Source organism: Cygnus olor, chromosome 17, assembly GCF_009769625.2.
Source record: "Cygnus olor isolate bCygOlo1 chromosome 17, bCygOlo1.pri.v2, whole genome shotgun sequence".
Lineage (NCBI taxonomy): Eukaryota > Metazoa > Chordata > Aves > Anseriformes > Anatidae > Cygnus > Cygnus olor.
Genome location: NC_049185.1, coordinates 10,380,762 through 10,402,485, shown reverse-complemented (window position 1 = coordinate 10,402,485; position 21,724 = coordinate 10,380,762). Strand labels below are relative to the sequence as shown.

Here is a 21,724-nt window from a genome sequence, read left to right as displayed (position 1 = left end):
TCCTGCCACAGTCAGTTGGCTTTGGAAAAATTCACATCTTTTAAATGTATTTCCAACTTACTGAACAGCTTATGTTGTATTCAATTTTCTGTTATATTGAGCCTGTGGTTAGATAACTGTGCCCCCTCAAGTTCCTAAATGTAGCTCAGGGGGATCACTTCTCTAAGTCATTGCTACACCCATCCTGGAAGTAATATTTTAACTGAATTCTTATATTCAGGGCAGACTTCTTGGAATATCTACCAATAGAAGAATGCTGCTTAAAGGATTGTTCTGTTCATGAGACAGATGGCAATTTCTTGGCTTCCAGAGAAGTAGATAGGATAGGAATTAATATCTTACAAATTTTATGAGTCACAAGCTGTAGTTTTTCTTATCCTTCTAAAGGTAGAAGAGCAAAAGACCATATCCCACTGCATGTTAAATCACTTGCAAGTACTCCATTGATTTTAAAGGAAACAGGGTATAGTTCCTCATGAGAGGAACTCAAAATAGTACTTTGGGGAGAAAGCTGAAAAGATGTTTATACAGAAATAGCAGCCACAAAGTTCAACATAAAATATCCAAGGAACCTGTGACTTGACAACGCTGGCTTAGTGTACAGGTCTGTAGCATACTGTCATCCGGATTAGTTAGTGCTTCAGGAAAGGGCATCTCATTTTTTCCCCCAGCTGTTACCAAAAATACGTTCCTAAGCAGTTACACGAGCCTTTTATTTGTTGCGTGCAGTAGGAATTCATTCCTTAGTGCAGTGGTGATTTGCTTGTACCTTTTGATTTGTGAAGCCCTGCTTTCATTAAATAATTATTCTTGTGTTCAACGTACACAATCGTAAAATCAATTCTGAGTTTTTTTCCAAGAGGGTTTTCTAAAATGCTTTGTTAGGGCTTTCTATCTTATAGTGTGTAAAAGCAAAACAAAACAAAAATGAAAAAAATATTAACATGATTAAAAAAATGAGCCATATTGTTCCCAGGATTTACAACTGCTGCATGCTGTGCAAGCTATCATAAATTAATCCAATGTAGCCAGTCTGCCTTAATAAAAAGCAGTCTACTTCTGTTCTTCACGTCTAGTTAAGGATTTCCAAGTTCTGTTTATTTCTTTTAAACGTGTTAAATGAAAGTAGCAGTCATAGTTAAGCTTTGTAACTAAAACTGCTGGAGTTAATTGCCCATCTTAGACAACATTTTAATAACTCTAGCATGTCTTCAATGTTATGCTATGTTTTAAAATTTTGTGTTTATTAGTTTTCAAGCAAATGTTTCTGCCAGCGTGTAACATCTATTTGCCTGTCACCGTTTACATGCAGATTGCTTTCTGTGTTAGCTAAAGTCTGAAAAGTTCCTTCCCTTCCTCACACTGGTAACCTCATACATAAACGGACAATTGCTTGGCACATCAGTGCAGTGCTCCTCACTTAGACAGTAAGTTGTCAAATCCATCATTTGAATCATGTTAGCCTTTGCAGAGTCATCTGAAAGCAGTCATTCATGTTAAATAGATCTAGCTCTAATTAGAACCTGCAGCCAGAGGGGGATGTCAGGGGAGAAGAAACAGACCCTCCCCTTTTGACAGCAGCCCAAAGCTCCACTGCATCAGGTTAGTCACTGAAATTGAGAGTGGGGTAGTCAATTCACTCTGCTGTGCTCTGCACTCACACCCCTAGCTGCGTATTCTAAGAGTCAGTCTTCACGAGAGCATTTGTCTGAAGAGTCAAGTGTAACTCCTCCAAGTTAGTGATCTTTGGTATGATTTTGAAGCTCAGCACACTCATGCATTTTATTAAAGAATGTACTAAAATTTATTTTTCTTTTCTTGGGATTTCAATGTAGTGCTACAGTAGTGCCTTTTACCTGTGTGTATATTCCATTCTAGGTTGATCCGCTTTTTACAAATGAACTTAAAGAAAAAGTTAAGAGGTAAGAAATTAATGTTAAGCCTTTTATCTGCTCCAAATGAAAGCAGCTGGCTGGGTAGCTTTTTAAGATCATGTGCATAAATGCTTTTTTATATGTATAAATGGACATACATTCAAACTCCTGTATGGCTAACAAATGTATTCGGATTATTTGGCATGTGATATTCTCAGACGAGCTATTGTACACACTTTAAATTTTAGATTAGCCAGTAGATCTCTTCATGTTTTATGTTAAGTCACATCTGACTTAGGATCGTGTATGATTCATATTTATTACTTTTTTGTGTCTTTTCATTGTTTCTTTCATCTTGACTTCAGCAAGATGTTGCATCCTGTTGGTGGGTGAATGAGTAGGTAGACAAGATAACCATGTGTAGCTTTTTTCTGTCCCTACTTTATGAGTTTCCTGACTGGAAGGTATAAATTTTAGAGAACAGAGATATTTCTTTTTTTGACTGCAGAACCTAGAATTTTCTGGCTAGAACAGTACAAACATATTATCTCTGATTGATACTATCAGCTATATGCCTGAGTTAAAATCTGCATAAAGTACTTGTTTTGCGGAGAGATAATTTTTTTTTATCCGGTTATTTATGGGAAACATGTTTCCTGTAATCATGCATTAATACTTGCCCTAATATAGTTATTTATCTCTGCAGAAGCTGGATGTTACTGCACAATCAGAAAAGCAGTTAACAAAGTCTAGTTGATGGGGTGGGGGTCTTAGTGTCAAATGCTTTTCCGTCTGGCTTTGTGATCTCATCGAGGATAAAGAGGCAGGAATGGACTCATCAACTGGAGGAGATGCTGGCTCTTTGAAAAAAATCCTAAAGATCCCACCCACTTCATCTGAGACTGAACACCTTATTACCCTATTTTTCCATTCTGCACCCTTGATTTGATTGACCTTGCTTAAACTGAGGAAGACAACAACAGGAAGAATGTAAGCATTCAGAAGAGAAGAGTGCTTATCCTAAAAGAAGCAGATTATATGTTTTAGAACCTTGATCCATCCCAAAAAGCCAACATCTGAAAAGTCAGCATCTCCTGCAGCTGACCGTTCAGACTGTTGTGCTCCCTTTCCCTATGTTTCTCAAAAGTCACCTCTACTACATAAATTCTTCAGGGAAAATACGTCCATATCCATCGAATTCAGTTCCTTCATCTGTGAGACTGATTGTGGTTAACAGAGCCTAGTGTTAAGTGATTGATTCTAAAACTCCAGAAGGACAGATAGTGAAGTGGTAGGTAGCAAGATGTACCCGTTTATAAATTTATAGAAATATATATAGAAATATATGCATTTATAGAAAGCTAACAAAAACACAGAAAGTGGCTTGCCCATGGGAAAGCAATCGTTAACATCAGAACCATGCCTGAACTTGTCTGACCATCTTTCATCATTGTCTTCGGTTTTAGGAAGAATTCTGAGAGTATGTTCTTAGGATATGTCCTATTTATGTGTATTTTATTTCTAGGGCACCTGGAATACATTTATTACAGGAGATGCCACAGGATGATCTTCATGCTGCTGTGAAAAGGTGCTTTGCTGTGGTGAACAGCTCAATTTCAGAGGGGATGTCTGCTGCAATCCTGGAGGTAATTGCGTCTTAGCAATGTTTATCAGTGAGGTTACAGTGAATCTGAAATCGCCTTTTATCACTGGAAATGTGTGTCAACATTTTATGTCCATATTTCAAAGCTAGTGAAGACAAAACTAAACTATTTCTTTTTGCAAGTGTTAGTAATTAAGGATTTTATCCCTTGAACTGACAGATTTTTATGGTTTGTCTATTTAATTTTTTTAAGGACAGAATGTAATTTTATCAGTCCTGTTAAATTAACGATACAGACGTGAGATACGAGAATCATTCTGATTTACTAGGGATGTCACTATTCTTGATAAAACATCCACTTTGTTATAATGTTGCTAGAATAGACTTTCATTTATTTTTACATCCTTTCAAAAAGCAATCTAAGAGCTTTATTTGGTTATTTAATTCTGAAATGATTAATGAATGAATGACATGCTCACTTAATTTTTTGTGCCAACAGTATTGAAAATTAATAACCAGGTTTCATACCTGTCAAAGTAGGACCCTGCTTAGTATCAAATGCATTCCAGGAACATAATAAATGTACGTAAAGTGGAAGTTCTTTGGTTGGATGCTTTTTACTTTTTTTTTTCTTTGTGGATGCTGAATGATGATCTCAGAAGATCACAGAAAGTATTATACAATTTGTGTTAATTAATTACATTTTGCTGTTTGTAATGAGTAATCACACATTGCATTTCCAGCATGCTTTTCATCCACACATCTTAAAGTTATTCATAAGTAAGAACTAAGTGAGCATCATGAGAATTATGAAAATTAGGTGACGGTAAGATAGCAAATTTGTATTTTCTTTCTGAGAAGAGATCACAGAGGTGAAAGCAGATGCTTCTTCACAGCAACAATGGTATCTATATAAACAAAAAATACTACAGATTGTGACATTTCCAAATTTATCAGTGTGGCAGTAGTTGAGATGAAATGGAGTGTACTAACACAGTACACACAACCAAGTCAGTGACTCAGAGAAGTAAATGTTAAGTACCTGTCACCTCCTCCCAACCAGCTAGCTACATGTTCCCTTCAGGAGCACTCACAGAACAGTTGACCAAAAATAAATCTGATTTACTTCCTGAGAATGTCAGTGAGTTAGAGATGGAAAAAAAAAAAAAAGGCAAAACAGAGAGACTGTTAAAAGACAAGGCAACAGAAGTGCAAGTGTGTTTGGCCTGGTACAAGTTGTTATGAAACTCAGGACTTATGAGACAAATAGAATAATTTTCTGCAAAAATATTGTGGAATCCCATCAGATTTGAGCAGTTAAAAGGCAATTTCCTTAGCTTTTATCAGGGAAGGGAGCAATCTTGCACATACAGTGTCTTAACAAATATGTAGTAACTCAAAGCAAAATGATAACTCCACAGTTTACTTCAAAGGTAATATTGAGCCTGCTTCAGGGATTACTGATTTTTGCTCTCCTCTACATATGAGCTTTCGAGCTGTCACAGTTCACATTTTAACACTGCTCATTTCATTTTACACTGGTACACTAGGATGTGAGCAGCTTGCTGAAATTGCATAGTTTCTCTAGTATCTCTAGTAAGACACATCTAACTCTTCTGTGGTGCTGCCTCTTGATCTGCTCCCTCAGTGGTAGTGCTTGTGTGGAGGTGCTCTCAGCATCCTGAGAGTTTTGCTCTCCCAGTCCCACAGTGAGTTCAGAAAAATGGGGCTGTTGATGGGTGAGATAGTAGCTGTTGGTAGCTGCTTACCTTTTGTATTAGCTCTTATGTTGCTACACCTCCCTCTATGTAGTTATGTGAGAATTATTATAAAGAACCGCAAAAAGGCTACATACTCTTGTTTGGAAATTAAGTTCTCCTGCAGGGAGATCTTCTTCACAGGGAGAAAAATAAATCTACAACAGGTATAATCCTCTTCTTTCCACCAGCCTCTGTCCTATATTAGCCTTGTTGTTGAATAGTGGAAGAAGGGCAACCTAATCTCTGAATTGATAACTCATAGCTTGGAGTTTATCATGGAAGTCATGTAACAGTGATAAAAAGAGCTGGCATGCTTTCAGAAGCCTGAGCATGCTAGTTCGGGTGCATATCAGATACAAGTGAATGAATTACCAATTGCAGGCACAAACTGCAATCTTGCATTATAGGAAGGAAAGTCTAATAGGCATGGCACAGGTGGTGTGAGACAACAGCTCTGCTCCCAGTTGAGTCAGGATTTTTGTATGTGACCTTGGACGGATTAGTTGATCAGTCCTTTATCCACATTTCCACTTAGAAAATATGGGTAGTTTTTCACATGGCAGATACAAAAATCCATTTTTGATTCTGAGCTGTTCAAATATTGCAATAAGGAATGAATGTGTGTCTGCTGGGCCATTGAATATTGGTTAAGCCCTGTAAAATTAGGAGGAAGCTTAGGCTAGATTACAGTGTCAGAGTTGTTCCCATCAACTCATAAAGCAGAATTAGGTCTTTAGCTATCTCTTAAGAAACTACCTGAAGCATGCCCTTTTTAGGTCCTTAGACATTTGAATGCTTCTTCTAAAGTGATAAGGATTTTGATACTGTATGTCTGTTTACTAGACAGTTGTACAGTAGAATTTGATGACTTGCTTATGAAATGTCCTACTGTAAATATCTCTCCCTCTCAGAGGAAGCATCAGTCTAATAAAGTTAAGTCCCTGCCTGAGATGGTCAACAGTAGGAAGGGCCATCTGCTAAGATCTTGTTAAATTAATAAGGCAGAAAACTACATGTAAAAACCTTTTGGTCATAGGCTGGAAATAACATCTTGCTTGCATTTGGAAATGCAACTCTGATTCTGTTGGAATTTCAAAATTGAACCAGGTCATGAATCTGTAAACACTGAGCACATACATAGCTTGCTTTTAGTATGAGAAAAATATATAATAGATAAATCAGGTAAATATATAATCATATCTATTTCAAACCTGCTTTAAGGTATGAAAGACCTAGAAACCATAGCTAATTACTTTGTCATCTAGTACTGTTATCTCAGAGATTTTGCCGTAACTGATCTGTTTTCTGTCTGGCATTTGAAGAGAAAACAAGCATTACAGTGAGCATTTGAAATACACCTCAGATCAGTATTCTTGGGAGTTATGCACATTCCTGTGCAAGTGCTGGTGAAACAGGCACTAGTGCTTGAAAATTTTGCATATTCTCTATATAGTTGAAAAGCAAAAGATTTTGAGTTCAGCACCCTTCACCAGAATACTTTTTTGTGCTCTCACATGTTTTCCTACTGTTCTAAAAAATTATTTGATTGCTGTGCCTTCACACATACACATAAAAAGCCAATTTTAAAAAAATCTATCACAGGAGAGGAAGATGGCCACTCTATTCTGCTGCAGGGCAAAGTCCAGTCTTAAACAACATGTGAGGTACAGGCCTTGTAGTTTGGAAGATAAGCCACAGCAAACTTCAAAAACAAAAAAGGGATGTTGTGGTGTAGTAAATTTGAAGAGGGGCCACAAAGAAGATGCATAGTATAGGAGGATGAAAAGAAGGGGCAATCCAAAAGACAAAAGAGTACATAAAAACTGTATTTACTCTATAAGCCCCACACTACGGGTTAGAAATGCTTGTTGTATAACTTGACTCCAAAGCTAGAATTTTCACCCAGCACCCTTCTGACATAGCATTAAAATGCATTTGTATTCAGGATAATGTAGCCAAACAGATGGCCAATGGACTAAAATGTTACTTTATTCTATTATTTGTGGAACCTAGGTCAGTAAATTATACATATTTTCAACAATGCAAATGATTCTTTTTACTGCTTAAAAATAGACTAAGTATCTAAATTAAATTCTAAGCCACTTCATGCAGTAATTATTTACAGCACAGTCCATTTGTTTTAAGGCTGGCTGGTATAAAGCCAGCCCCTCATCATATGTATTGGGCCATCTGTTCTGTCTTTCAGTAGCTATAATTCATTGGTACCTATGTGTTTTGGGACCTTAAAGTTTTCCAATGTAGCAGTTACTGCCCTCCAAGGCTATGAGACAGAACAAATATATTTTCCTTTAAAGTCCAGAAATTATGGAAAATTAAATATAAACTTAGTGACCAGCTTCAGCGAGCTGTCAACTACGTAGCTTTCAGAAACAGGAGTAACATGTCTTGCGATGACTACTAAATAAATAAATCAATAAATAAATAATGTGCACTATAGTCTAGTCTACAATGTAGTACAGTGGTACTGTGCCAGCCTGTAAAACCACAGCAGGACGTACAGTCTAGGACAGAACTGCCACGGGGCACTTGTACTTGTATTTGACAATCACTATCGATGGGCAGCCAGTTGGCACAGCGTCCGCTATTCACTGTGGCTGATACACTCAAATCCAAACTCCTCTGTGCTTTGTGGATAACTATTGTGGAGATAAGTTGTCACACCTGAGGTGGTTGTATTGTGTTATGTGTTTTCTTCCTTCATTCTTTCTTTCTCTTTTTATTTAATGGTGCTCGTTCTCTTGAATAGACAATTGCTTGTTTGGAAAGTGGCCAAGCCAGAAAAACTCTTACAGTTTTGTTTTTTCAAGGAGGAGATACAGAGAGGTGAGGAGAAGGCCTTAGGCGGGTGACAAATAGTGCTGACACGCTTCAAAACCACTATGAAGCTCTTGGTTTTCAGTTCAGAAGTTCAAGTAAAATATTTTCATTCCCTGTTCAATGAACATGTTTGAGCGAGATCAGCAACAGCCAGCACATTGAATGCAAGGGCATTTAAGCCTGTCAATGGGAAGGGCTGAAAGTGTGCTGAATCAGAAATTCTGTATCTCCTTGAGAAGTTGATGCCAATGGTAACCCCATGTAAGGCCTACAGTTGGGTAATTAAAGCCAAAAGCAACTTCCTCGACCTGCAGATTCAAAACCTGTCAGGCTGAGTGGGGCACTGGTATCTCATTTCCTGGGTGAACTTTGATGTGCTATGAACTTTGCTGTACTGATAAATAGATACTGTCATCATTTTTTTTAATCTATCTTTGGAAAATAGATTTGTTTTGTTTAACAGTAAAGTCAGAGGAAATGACAGTAATCCATGGATGACTAAAAACTATATAACTTCTCACCAAATTATTATTATTTTTAATAGAAAAACTTATAATTATTTTTAATAGAAAAACTCAACTTTATATAGTAAAATTCAGAAATCTGGTCTGTAGTTTTTATACTTTTCATTTATTTAGTCTGGTTTGTGTTCACTTCGTTAACCTATTCGTCTGAATTTCCTCCAGCTGACCGAGTAGTTTCTGATACGAAGTGTAGAACAGGTTATGTCATTAAGGGTTATTATTTTTTGAGCTAACTGCTGCAAAGCAGATGTTTGTGCCAGAAGGACCGTAGAATTTCAATGTCCAGAGTAAATTCACCTGCAGTTGTGATTTACACAGTGTTTCTCATGGAAATTTTAAGCTATTAACACATGTTGATTAGTCACAGCATTCCTTCACTGTTCAAAACATAATTGGGTCTATACATGACCAGTCAGGGTATTTTTGTCTCCAGTTTTGTCCAAACAATAAAAAAGCAAAGCAAATTAAATGTTCTCTTGTTTTTTTCCTTGGAGTTTTATTTTCTTGCTTCATAGACTGAAGGAAAATTGCTCCCCATCCAGGAGCAATTAATGACAGTAATTAAAAAAGCATTCACTCAGAAGTGACAGGGAATCAGTATGAAATGGACTGAAGATTTAGGGGAGAGAATAGCTTTCTGTTTTGACACTGTGATAATTGTACAATCTGAGTTTTTCTAGGTTTACAGTCAATGCATCTCAAGACTTCCAAATTCATCAATAGCAATTAAAATTTTAGATCAGGATATGCATGAGTAACAGAGCTGAGTGGCCAGGGTTTGCATACTAGGTACTTCAAAATCTAAGCCATATTTTTTAAAGTTGCCTGGCCTTAGGTCTCTTGCAAATGGTTTACTGGCTTTGAACAGATTTTGTGCATCTCTGCTCCTCATCCTGCAGGCAGCCTGAAGTGCTATCAGCTACCTCATACTATCATGTTGAGACCCCCATGCTTCCTTTCTTTTTTTTTTTTTAATGTATACACTTACATAAACATACATACATATATATATATAATACATAAATGAATAAATAAATCAAACAACCAGCCCACAGTTTATGTAGAATCAAATTCTACTTCTTCAGATGTATTCCTTGGTCCCAGAGGAGTCCCATGCTAATAGCTTTGTAGGTAATATGTTTTGAAAGTGTAATGTTCTGAAAGCATAACCTTTTCTCTACCCTCCTTGGTATATATTGTTCACAGACAGAAACTATGTCACTGCATGCTTCCCTATATTCCCTGAACACTCAAAGTCCAAGACTGGCTATAGTGACAGACACTATCAAAAGCAAAATTCCTTCCAGAGCCTTATATAATGAATAGGAGTCAGAATTGAGGAGAAGGAGCTGCTGTGACCTTTGCTGTCATTGGTGCTGCCCACTTCTCTCCAGTCCTGCACACGTAGAAAATCTGTGAAAAAAACGTGTTTTAATGGAACAAGAGAACAGATATTCTATGTTGGGGAAAGTGGGCTTTTTGTGCTATAATCTCATCCGTGCACAATAATGGTAGGAGTTAGAGTGACAACCTTTAATTTTATCTTCTTAAGACCTGCCATATGTCAAGAACTTCCAATGGGAAACAAACTGCATACTTTGAGGAATAAAAGAATAAAGGATGAAACAGCTATCCATTGACTTTCTGGATTGATTATTGCTTCTGAAAATATTTTCAAAGTTACAAGACTGATAAAAATGTAAAGAAAATATTTCAGTGAAGGTCCATATATGAGTTCACCTTAGAAATGGCATTTTTCAACTAAAAGGTTGAAGAGAAAGAAAGGTTGGAATAATTGCTTCTGCTTTTCATTTTAATGTTGTCATCATTAACGTCTCAAAATCCCTATATCCTAATAAACAGTTGTTTCCTTTCTTCATATTCCTCTAGGCAATGGATTTAGATACTCCAGTGCTGGCAAGGAACATTCCTGGGAATGCAGCAATAATAAAACATAAGGATACAGGACTGCTATTTTCAGATCCCCAGGTAACAAAACAACAAAGCCTTAGACTAGTTTTCTTTGCCTTCCAAAATTTAGGTTCACTTTCCATTACATGCTGGTGTCTCTCTGGAAACTTAGCTTTTATGCTGAGCAGTTTATCTCAGATTCTACTTAAACTCTAGGTGTTAGATTGCCTTTCTGGAAGCTTTGCTGTTGTCTCACGTTTTGCAGTTCACTAAACTTTTACTAGGTGTCAGCCTTGCTGAATGTTTGTCTAGCCTGTGTCGCTTTAGAGCCTGCCCTCTGAATGGGGCTCAGTTCTCCTCAACTTGTCGCACTTCAGTTTTGAAGGTTCCATAAGCAAACTTTGCAATAAATGTTATGCATCTGTCACGTTTCTTTCCAAGCACTACCTGAAATATGAACTCACATTAGACAACCAGTAGCTGACCAAAAGAGAAGTATAAGCCCGAAGTTTTAGGTAATTTATTATCTAGCAGTAAGTGTTCATATAAAGCAATATTAAGTCAAAGATATTACTTGGTCAGAAAGTAATTAATGACTAAAATTAAGCAATATTTTTAAAATAGATTTTCTGTGAAGATAAGTAGGAGTGGGGAGAGGGGAAACACAGAACACTGCATATATAAATGCTGCAAATTTTCTTCCTTTTTTTTTTTTTTTTTTTTTTCATTGTGGCTTTGCTGCTACATATTTGTATATGTTGTGGAAGATGACTTGAAGATGACTTTCAGACGCAGATTCCTTTATGCTTTAGTTCATTCCTTTTTCTTACGTGGTTCCCCTAAATATAAAATACTGGAGGAAGTCCATGGTAGTTGCTTTTAAAGCCTCTATTCGAAAATGTTACACATAGACTTTCTTCTCCTCTTACTTTTTTTAACTTGTCTAAAGACTGACTTTAACATTTTGTTAAAAAAAAAAAAAATTTTTTTTGTAGTCACTAGTTTTGATTATGAAAAGGGAAGGCTTATTTTTCATGGGTGAAAATTTTCATGGACTAATACTTTGGGCTTTTGGTTAACAGAAGGTAAAGTTGGTTTGTATGAGGAGGAAACATATCCTACATTTCTCTGATGGGATTCTCTACAATTTCAAGAGAGTAGAATTGGACCAGCAAATATCACCTGCAGTGTGTAGTTCTCCTCATCATAAGTATGATCTAAGAGACATTGTGTTGTGTTTTCAATTGGTTTGGTATGTCAGCATATTTTATTATTTATTTAGTAGACCTTTTTTAATCATTTCCTGCTCTGGTCATATATATCATCATGTACAGAAATCCCATACTTAATTTTCAAACTAGTCATGGACCTATTTTGCAAGAGTTCATTCCTTTTTACAATCAATTAACTAATTAACCATGAGGGCAGTTAGGGAAGAAAGCATTAAAAAGATCAACCTGTTTATTACCATTATTCCATAAAACAGAATTTCCTAGATTATTAACTAAATCCTTATTGTTTTTATCCAATTCAAGATTAAATAAAATTTACAGGAGCAGTCTATTTGATAATTTTGCAAAGTACAAAATGTGTCATATTTATCCAGTTTGTGGAATGTGTGATTAATGTGTCCTATTATGTGGTGTTTAAGGAAGGTGAGTTCTCTCTGTTAGTTTTTTGTTGTTGTTTTGGTTTTTTAATGGAAAAAATTCTTGCAGTTTTTTTTTTTTCTAGAATATTCAGTGTTTCCAGTGGTTCTACAGCAAGAGTTCTTTGTTAGCTTCTGGAATTTATTTTGCTGGGGAAGCAGTCTCTCTTCTTGAGATAACCCTTGGAAATGGGGTACTTTCAGGGTAGTGGAGGCTGAGATGCAAAGCTAATTATAAAATTAGTTGTACATGTATTCCTTGCAAGCAGCCCATTGCCTTCCATATGCTTCTTCAGAACTTTAAGGATATACGACCATGTTGAACTCGCACACTGATGTCTCTCCTGGTATTAATTGTGATACATTCTGTCTGGTGTTTCCCTCAACATGCTCACTGTATTTGGCTTGGAATTCAGATACATTATTCATACCAGACCCAATTAGTTTCATCATACATCCTTGTAAGAAGTCTCCTCTGTGATCTCAAAGCATCGTACATTCCAACTGTTTGTTTGGAATTTGAGATCAATTAAAAATATGCTATAATTGCCTTATATAGAGGAACGCATAATTTTGAGCACAGTGGTTCCAGTGATATCAGTTACTGTTCACGTGGATAAGGACTTTATTTTATTTCAGAGTTAGAGTCACAGGCTAGAATGCTATTTCTTCCCTGAAACATACCCCTCCTGTTTTGCTGCCACTTGTTACCCCCAGTTTTGCTGTTATTCTATCCCAGTAGGCCACAAGATCTCTTTTAAGTGAAGATGGTAACTTTCATTACCATATTAGCTGTCAAGCTCCTAGGTAATATTTGTACTGGAATCACTTATGTTTGTGCATTTAGCCTATCTTAGAAAGGAGAGTAATATCTCTTTTTTCTCTGTAAAACAGCAATTGTATATTATTTTATGAAAGCCCTTCTATAATTTTGTTGGTGTCAAGTGATGTATGAACTATCAACATTTGCAAATGGGTCAGAAAAATATTTGTTTGCAGGATAATACCCAAACCCAATGCAAAGCTGTTGAAGCACTTTCTTCTTGCATGGATGTAGAATGAATGCCAACCATCTTCACTCATGGTTTTTAAGATAAATTAACCATTCACATTTGTTGTTCCTTATTTCCCCAAACCATGTCAAATACAGTTTTTAAACCACTGTATACAGTCCATCTTGTTTGCTTCTGCTTTTCCCCATCCTGAGATCTGTATCTCCTCTCATTCCCACCTGTGCGGCAATTTGTTAAACTGCTCTGCTCTTCCATTTTCCTGCAACTTGCAACATTTCTCTTTTTGTTGAGCATTCTCCTTTTCTTAGACTGTGCTGGAAAAAATAAGTTTCATTCACATACACAAGAATGATCTCTCTTCAGCTGCTCAATGCCCCATACCTCCACGAGAAAAAAGAGATCCTTCAAAAAGAGGTTTCTTATTCTTCTCAGGATGCCAAATCTCAACTTCATAAAATTCTAACTCATAGCATGTTTCATCCTTCTGGCCTCTTGTCTCTATCCACCATTTTCTGTAAATCGAAGTGTTTATTCCATTCCACACAGAGACAGGCCTTTAAAGAGACTGACATGTCTATTTTGTCACACAGCCTTGTCCTTTAGTCCCTGGATGAAAGTTTGATCTAAAAGAATACACTGCAAAATGTCCAAGTCTATACTCAGCAAAGTCAAGTAAAAGAAGGACAAGGTTAAATTCTGCTTAGCACATGAAATCCATTCTTCTTTTTAGCCCCAAGCTAAACCAGACCACAATCCAGAAACAAACAGGAAAAAAAAATAATAAATGAAAATCTGGAAGACTCAAAGTGAGTCTATATGGACTCTGAATGGAGATCTGAATGGAGGCAGTTCATTACACTGAGAATAAATTCTAGTGCGTTACACGTTAGGGAAAATGCTTTTAATGGTATGGAGAGATTGGTACTTTGTTCAGGTACTTTGTTCAGGTGGTTGGGAAAGTCTGTTTCTGTCCTGAAGAAGCTTAGGCACCAAATATTTTTAAGAAAATGTAAAAGAAATCTTCATTGTTTCAGATGAAGAGAACCTATTTGGTTCTGATGACATAGACTGTATTATAGATCATGAGTAGAAAACATTGCTTATTTTCAAGTTGTACTGGGGCGGGAAAGTTTTGCAATATGGTAAGCCTAAATATGAGCCATTGTGTTTGGTCTGTGGACTGCCTTATCTTTTGAAAGCTAAATTAGAGGGATAGAAACTGACTGTTATGAAATGTATATCATTTTAAATCATGAATGTTGTTGGCATTCTTCTATTCTTGATGAAAGAGAGCTTTTGTGGTTTACAGGAAAGTAGGAAATTGTAGTCATCATTAACCATTTCCACAAATGCTGAGGTTTCATGTATGGAAATAGAGAAGGCCTTGCTGATCACTGAAGACAATACTCAGATGGAAACAGCAGTTAAAGGTGAAAGCTATGAAACATTTTGTCCTTGATACTACATCATCTGTGCACCTTACTTTTAAATCACGTCTTGATCCTGCCATTACTTGAATTTGCAAGTGTATGGAATATATGACACTGAGTTAATGGGACCTGAAAGAAAAAATGATAAGTAAGAGAGAAGAATAGCCAGCTGCTTTTGGGCAAAACCATGTTAAAATGGAAGACACAAAGAGTTATTCAGCATCCTAAGGTTCAAAATTATGTGTCCAGTATCTGTGAAAGCTCACAGAAGGAGCTGAATAAACAGAAGGAAGTAAATAAACTTCAAAGGCATAAAGCAAGGGGCCAAGCACAGACTGAATTTGATTGTGAGCAGGATCCAGAAAGACTACTGTAAGCAGAGAAAACTTTTGAAGTTTTAAGAGAGAAACACAGCTCAGCTGGGTACTGGCAGTGATACACTGAATGCACATTGTTTTCCTCTGCCAAATGTGGGTAAATGCCGTTCCTACCAGGACTTAAAACCAGAATGCAGCTGAAGTTTTAGACCTTTGAACCTTGGTTCTGAATAGATTAATCTGCAATGTGTGCAGTGCCAGCAATCACTGTTTACACTCCCTTAGAAATACTGACCCATTGCCCCATGAAGTACACAGATGTGCCAGTTAACTTCTGAGCTTTGCCTGCCACTAGGTAGGTATGTTGCCGTTTTGAGTTGTATCTGGCATTTGCCTTTCCCAGAGTGACTCTCTGCTATTTAAGAATCATGTCCTTTTATCTGCTGAAGCTGATATGAAATGGTTTAATTGCAGAATTACTTTCATTATATAAATAATATATTAACAATGCATCTTATTTTCATCATATGTGAGCCGTGGCACCAATGTAATTCTCATGGTAATTGAAGGAATATTTGTTCCCCTTTCTCAGTTCACTCATTTTGTTGCTTTATCTTCCAGATAGTGGTATTTCTGGGCTCCTGCAAAATATTATACACAATTTCTTTTAGGTACTATATAAAGAAGCTGACATTTCCTTTAAAGATGATTGGTCAATTTACCAGGAGTAAAATGTACTATGGATGTTTGCTGTTGAAAAATGCCGGTGTTTGAAGTGAAGCGCTACGCAAAAAGAGGGCACATGTAATATCACTTACGGATGTACATTAGATGATCTCCCCTGTTCTTCTGGGTTGTGTCTAACTACATAAGAGAGTGCACAAATATTTGTGCAGATATCACTTGCAGAAATACAGCATAACTGCTGATTAATACATATTACTGCACTGTAAGTAGTTTGCATATCATAGGCTTCTAGAAAGAAAAATGAAATCCTTGATTTTCTGAACGAGCTCTGAGTTCTGAATGTCTGCATTCTGCAAGTGCCCCTGCTTCAGACTCACCATGAAATTATGACTGAAATGCAAGTCAGTTGGAGTTAAGGACGGCACCTGATAAACGAAGTTATTGCTGTCTAAAGCTCAGTAACCAAAACTGAGAACAAGCTAAGCCAGATGCTCCAGGAGTACAAGGCAAAACCCAGATAAGTCACAGCAAATCTTCCCATTGGCTTCCAGTCTGATAGTGACTTGTAGGTGGTCACATTTGATTAGTAGAAAGTAGGGATAAAGCTGAGAAGTCCTTATTCCCAGTCCCCCAGTGTTTTTCCATTTGCTTTTTCTCACTCCTGCAGTTTCTCAACTTTTATGCTTTGGACTCGGTTTGGCATTTTCCTGAAATTATCCCCAGCACTAAGTATTGAAACTGTGAAGAAGGATCTCATTTCTTCTATCATTTACATGTTTCCAAGTTTTTGTCTTCTATATCCACATTTTAAAAGAACGCTAATAGGACTACCTGTCAAGAAATGTTACATTGCTGCTTCTGTTCTTAGGTAATTTACATAAATTATTTTTAAACATTACTTTAAATAAAATCCTCCACAGGAGCATAAAATTAAAGTTGGAATGTAGTTCAGTGTGAACAGTATTTATTACTATGATTAGACAGGCAATTGGATGAAACCAGCATAAGTCATGTAAGACGTTCCCACCTTCCCTGTTCTGTATTCTTGGCAGATATGGAGGAAGGAAAAGAACAGATCTCCGAAGTCAGAGTCCTTGGCTGGATCTGCAGTGTCTGATAGATGTGGCCTCAGGCTACCCTCTAGACCAGACTCACCTGTCAGAAAATACCTGAATGCCAGGTAGTTGCAGATGGAAGGCAGGCTGGTTGATGTGTGTGGCCCTCATGGCTATTCCAGAAGCCACTCAGCGCTGTGTGGACAGAGCCAGCATGAGAAAAGAGTGTGGGAATGGAGTGGACAGAGACTGAAGTTGGGCTGGAGTTCTGCAGCACATGAAAGGGGAGAGCGTGTGCTGTGCCAGGGTTTTCTAACAGGCATTAGTGAAATGCATTTGGGGTGCAATATGTGCTGAGAGCACCGGGCAAGGAGTGGGGCTTTTTTGCACCTATCAACCATGCAAGCTGAAAAACATCTCTGCAAAGATTACTATGTAGTGCTGATTCCATGTAAAATTTGAGGTTATTGTTAATATGCATGTGTGAAAATCATCTTCGTCTGGTATTTACCTTTGTAGGTTTGTAACTAAGGTTACAAATCTTTCCAACAGAACTGACATATGCATCTCTGACTATTTAAATCTCATGTCAGTGATGCATATATTGATAGTTTGTCTTGTCAGTGAGAGTCAAGGCAGTGATTATAACACGTTCGATGTGATTTCACGTATCAGTGTTTCCCAAGGGTCATGCTATAGTTATGTATTATGCATAGCCATAACTTTCATTACAACAGCAGCATTGATTCTGTGGTAACCAAAGATTTTATATTTATGTATTTGTTTATATACACTGTGCGCTTAGGTTTTCAAGTATAGTTTGCTAGTTAACCCTAGTGTTGATATAAATGCTGGTGTTATTTATGATGCTTCCTTTCATAGCTGACAGTTTGTGTAAATAATATATCCCCTTCCTCCCACCCTTTTTTGTCCCCCGTGTCCTTATGCACCGATCTGCACTACCAATTGTGTAGTAATGTATTACCTTAATCTTCCATTGGCACAATAGCTATCTGCATTTCTGAGCCAAACCAAGACAATATTTTGCAAAGATCTGAGCCCATTTGTAATCAAGCTGAAGTATTGGAAGTTGTCTCTTGATAGAATATTAGATCAGCTGCTCAGAATAGATTAGTTCAGACATCAAATCTCCTTTCATATGTTTGAAGTTCACAAATTCTCTTCCCTTGAACTAAATTAGAGTGGCAGAGGAGCAGACAAAGGTATAGTTGTAATCTGCCAGGTCTAGTATTTTACCAAATACAGTTAATAGAAATTCATATATGGCTTTTTTTTGCAGAGCTTGATGAGCTTACACTGCTGGATCTGTAACTGTCCAGATGCAACAACTCTGGAAGATCTTGTTGCTGCATGCCTGCTCTTAACTTTGTACTGTGACCATCTTTATACTGTGACTATCTTTATGTAGTGAGTTTTTCAGTCTCACTACAAAATAACTAAACATGTTACAATAGCAATGAGATATAAGCTTAGTTGCGCTGAGATCAAATAATCTGATGCCAGCTATCCTCCATGCAGGAAAACAGGTGAATTATTTAATTTATAGCCAGTGTGGCTTTGTAACACTTGGGTAGGCAAACAATTTTTGTGGCATTAAATTCATTGCCGCTACTTGTCCTAACACCTATGGGATTTGTCTTTGATTTTAAATGACTTGGTGGGCTGAATAAAAGATATAAGATAATTATTTATTGATCATTTCTTATAAATAAACTATGGTACTTGACCTTGAAAAATGACTTTGAACAGCTCTGTTTATTCATTCACAGATGAAGTGTTTTACTGTAATCAAGCTACAGGTACAAGTTATTTCAGAATCATCAGAACTTCGAGGAACCTTTAATTTATTATTTTCTTTATCTTTTTTAGGAGTTTGTTGTGCTGTCCAAGAGTTTGATGAATGACCCCATTATGGAAAGAGAAATTGTAACAAGGGCCAAAGACTATGTGAAGAAACATCACTCATGGGAATGTGAAAGAAAAGCCTATCAGACTCTTGTCCTAAGACTCCAGTGAATCTCAGAACTACAGTTGATACCTAGCAATCTGTGTAGAGCGCCTTAATAATGATGGAACCGTAATTAGTTTTGGGTTTCTCTGGGTTTCTTTTTAGAAGAGATGGTAAGACATGCATTATTATTCTATTCAAATACACCAACATCACAGGAGTTGCCTGCTACTTCAAACTATCAAATTTATCTAATTCAACACAGTCTCTAGTGTACCAATTCATCACAGACCAGTATCATTTTATAAGATCACACAGGAGAAATATACTCCTCGAACAGACACAAATTCTTTGTTGTTGTAAGGCTCAAAGGGAGGATGATTTCTTGTATACAGTGGAGCACTCAACCACAAAGAGCTTATGTCAAACATGATCATTACATCCTAACAAAATGCAGTACCAGTTTGCTTTCCAATTATACCAGTCTGAATGTATTCAGGTACATGTGACATACATACAACTTCATAAAACCACATTTAGTTACATGTATAGAGTACAAAATTATTAAGATGAAAGCTTTGTTAAGACTAGAAGGTGGACATGTCTACTGAGTGCATAAATATTTGTGGGCCAAAACAGCAAACAGAGTGTTGATGCTTAGAGAAAACAAGGAGTACAGGAAATGTTTAACTGCCGTGCACGTACCTGAATTCCTTTCAGATAAGCCAGTATGGATGAAAAGTCCCATGCCTGCATTTTTTCTTGGGTTCTGGGAGTAGGGCATGTAGTTTAGCACAGCACTGATAAGTGTACATGGCTTCAGATTCCAGAATTGCACAGCACTGTCCTCGGCAGCAAGAGGTGCTTGCAGGCAGAAATGCTTTGTTACGTAAACTACCTCTTAATTTGCCAGTTACTTTGGTACCTCAGTGATTTACCTATTTAATAAAAGATTTATGAGAGCTGTAAAATGGAATGAAGGAAAAAAACAAAGGTATTTTCAATTTACTGTGTATTTTGGTACTGTTCATTCTCATTGGTGGTTCTCGGGATATATTGTAACATACTGCAGCAGGCCGTTTTAAAGGGAGACTTATCTGTGCTTGAAGTCCATAATAATCATTGTTGCTAGTGCAATATTTGTGGACATATGTTTGATTTCATAAATGGTCATCAAAGAATTTGTATTTATAGAAAAATGAGTGTCATACTTTTAATTCTTACTGGCAAACACTATATGCTTTATATAGGCTTGATCCTGCCCCAATGAGAACCAGTGAGTTTTCTGTTGATTTGAGTGGCTATTGAATCAGACTTTTCTTTGTAATAATGAAGTTCAGTGTGTGTTTTAAGCTTTCCTCTGTGTTTTCGATATTTTGCAATTGTTGAGACAGTAAACAAGAAAGGAATTTGAATGTTGTGTATTGATCTCTCTAAAACATATCCCCCTTCTGTTGTAGTGTGCTCAGCCTTGCCTTCAGCAACGTGGGACATCACAATCTCCAAGGGCAAAATGGGCCTAATCTCAAACCTGAGAATTGCTGTGTTTCCTTTTAAGCACATTTCTCCTAAATACTTTTCATGTCCTTTGACATGCTGAGATGTAAATACATGTGCACTAGTTGTCAGTTTAGAAGCCGCCAGCCAACATCTATCCCTGAACAGCTTCTAAACCTGCAACTCCATCATTCTTTTGACATGTCACTCCCTCCATTACCAGAGAGTAGCAGGGCCTCTCATGAGACTGCAGCATCTCTTTTAGCCACAGCAAGCTATGCACTAATGGAGGAACACCTACGACACTTTCAGCATGTTGTATGTGGTAGGGGACATTTATAGGCAATAGCTATAAATGGTCTTTTTTTTTGTTTTTTAACAAACTGAGCCTACTGCAGGGCATCCTATTCCTCTCACAATATCTCCCAGACCTCCTCTGCCAGTGTGTCTCAGATACTTTGCTTATTTGGCTTTGATCTATAGGCCTCCCTCCAGCCCATTTCCTATAGCATTTATTGTCCTCTGAGAAATGCAGGTTATTAAAAACAAATAAACAAATACATAACATGGGAGAGAAATCAGCTATACTTCAAAGCATTGAGCTAATGGTAAATGATTGGAAATAGTAATGATCAGAGAGCTTTTTCCAAAGTGTGATATGTTTATTACCAAGCTGCAAGGAGCTAAATACATTGAACTGGATTTTGCGCTATTTCCGGCAAAACAAAACATGTGCAAGTGAGAAACTCTGCTACACCCTCAGAATGTAATTAACATATGATTTTTCAGGCTGTATTTAATCTATAAATATGAAAACTGCATCTGGGAAACAGCATGCTCATTTGCATTTGATAACCATACCAGCAGCACAAACAACCCGTCTGCAATATATGCATTAAAAAATAAAAATAAAAAAAGGAAAGAAAAAAAAAGGAAGAAGCCAAAATAGTGGTGAGCTTAGCCCTCAGGACTGTTTTACAGTTATCAAACAAGGCAGCGTTCATCAATCAAGGGCATTCAGCTTTGATATCATTTATCACATGGGCTTGTGTTCTGCCGCATGAAGCCTGTCTAGTGAGGCTAAAAGGTTGGGGCAACAACTGCTAGGGAATTTCATCACAATAAATTACAGTTGGATTTTTGTTTTAAATTTAATCCAGTGTTATGTTCCAGGCCCATAAATATTCAATGAGTCTTGTAAGTCCTTGTAAAGAAAATATTAGACCCTGTACAGGCAATTTTAGGTATAATTATCTTTCATATGACTTCACTCAAACGATTTTACATTTAAGAATAATCCTTTTGTTGTCCTGCAGCCCTAATTACGGTATTTATCTTCCACCTTCAAAGCCCCATTTCTTATCCTAGCAGCTTTTTAAGCAAGGCACACCTCATTGGGATACAGATACAGCTCCAAAAATAGCACGGGTTCTGTTCTCAGGAAAAACCTGCATTGTACATTTACCCCTGTGGCTAATTCTGTATTTCAGGACCTTGAAATGTACTGTTAATTAATCCAATTACATGCATTTTATTTTGCAATTAATTCTGTCACTGAATCCACAGGAACTGAATGAAAGCTGTGGACCTGTACAATG

General features: G+C 37.0%; 1 protein-coding gene across 1 annotated transcript in view; it reads left to right on the top strand.

The window, feature by feature from the left end:
* Positions 1-20,039, top strand: part of GLT1D1 (glycosyltransferase 1 domain containing 1) — a 57,371-nt gene extending 37,332 nt beyond the window's left edge. Inside the window, exons 9-12 of the mRNA XM_040577199.1 lie at positions 1,879-1,922; positions 3,400-3,520; positions 10,490-10,588; positions 18,551-20,039. Of these exons, the coding sequence (XP_040433133.1) occupies positions 1,879-1,922; positions 3,400-3,520; positions 10,490-10,588; positions 18,551-18,697 (411 nt within the window). The 3' untranslated portion in view covers positions 18,698-20,039. The remainder of the gene's footprint in view (positions 1-1,878; positions 1,923-3,399; positions 3,521-10,489; positions 10,589-18,550) is intronic.
* Positions 20,040-21,724: the final 1,685 nt, after the last annotated feature.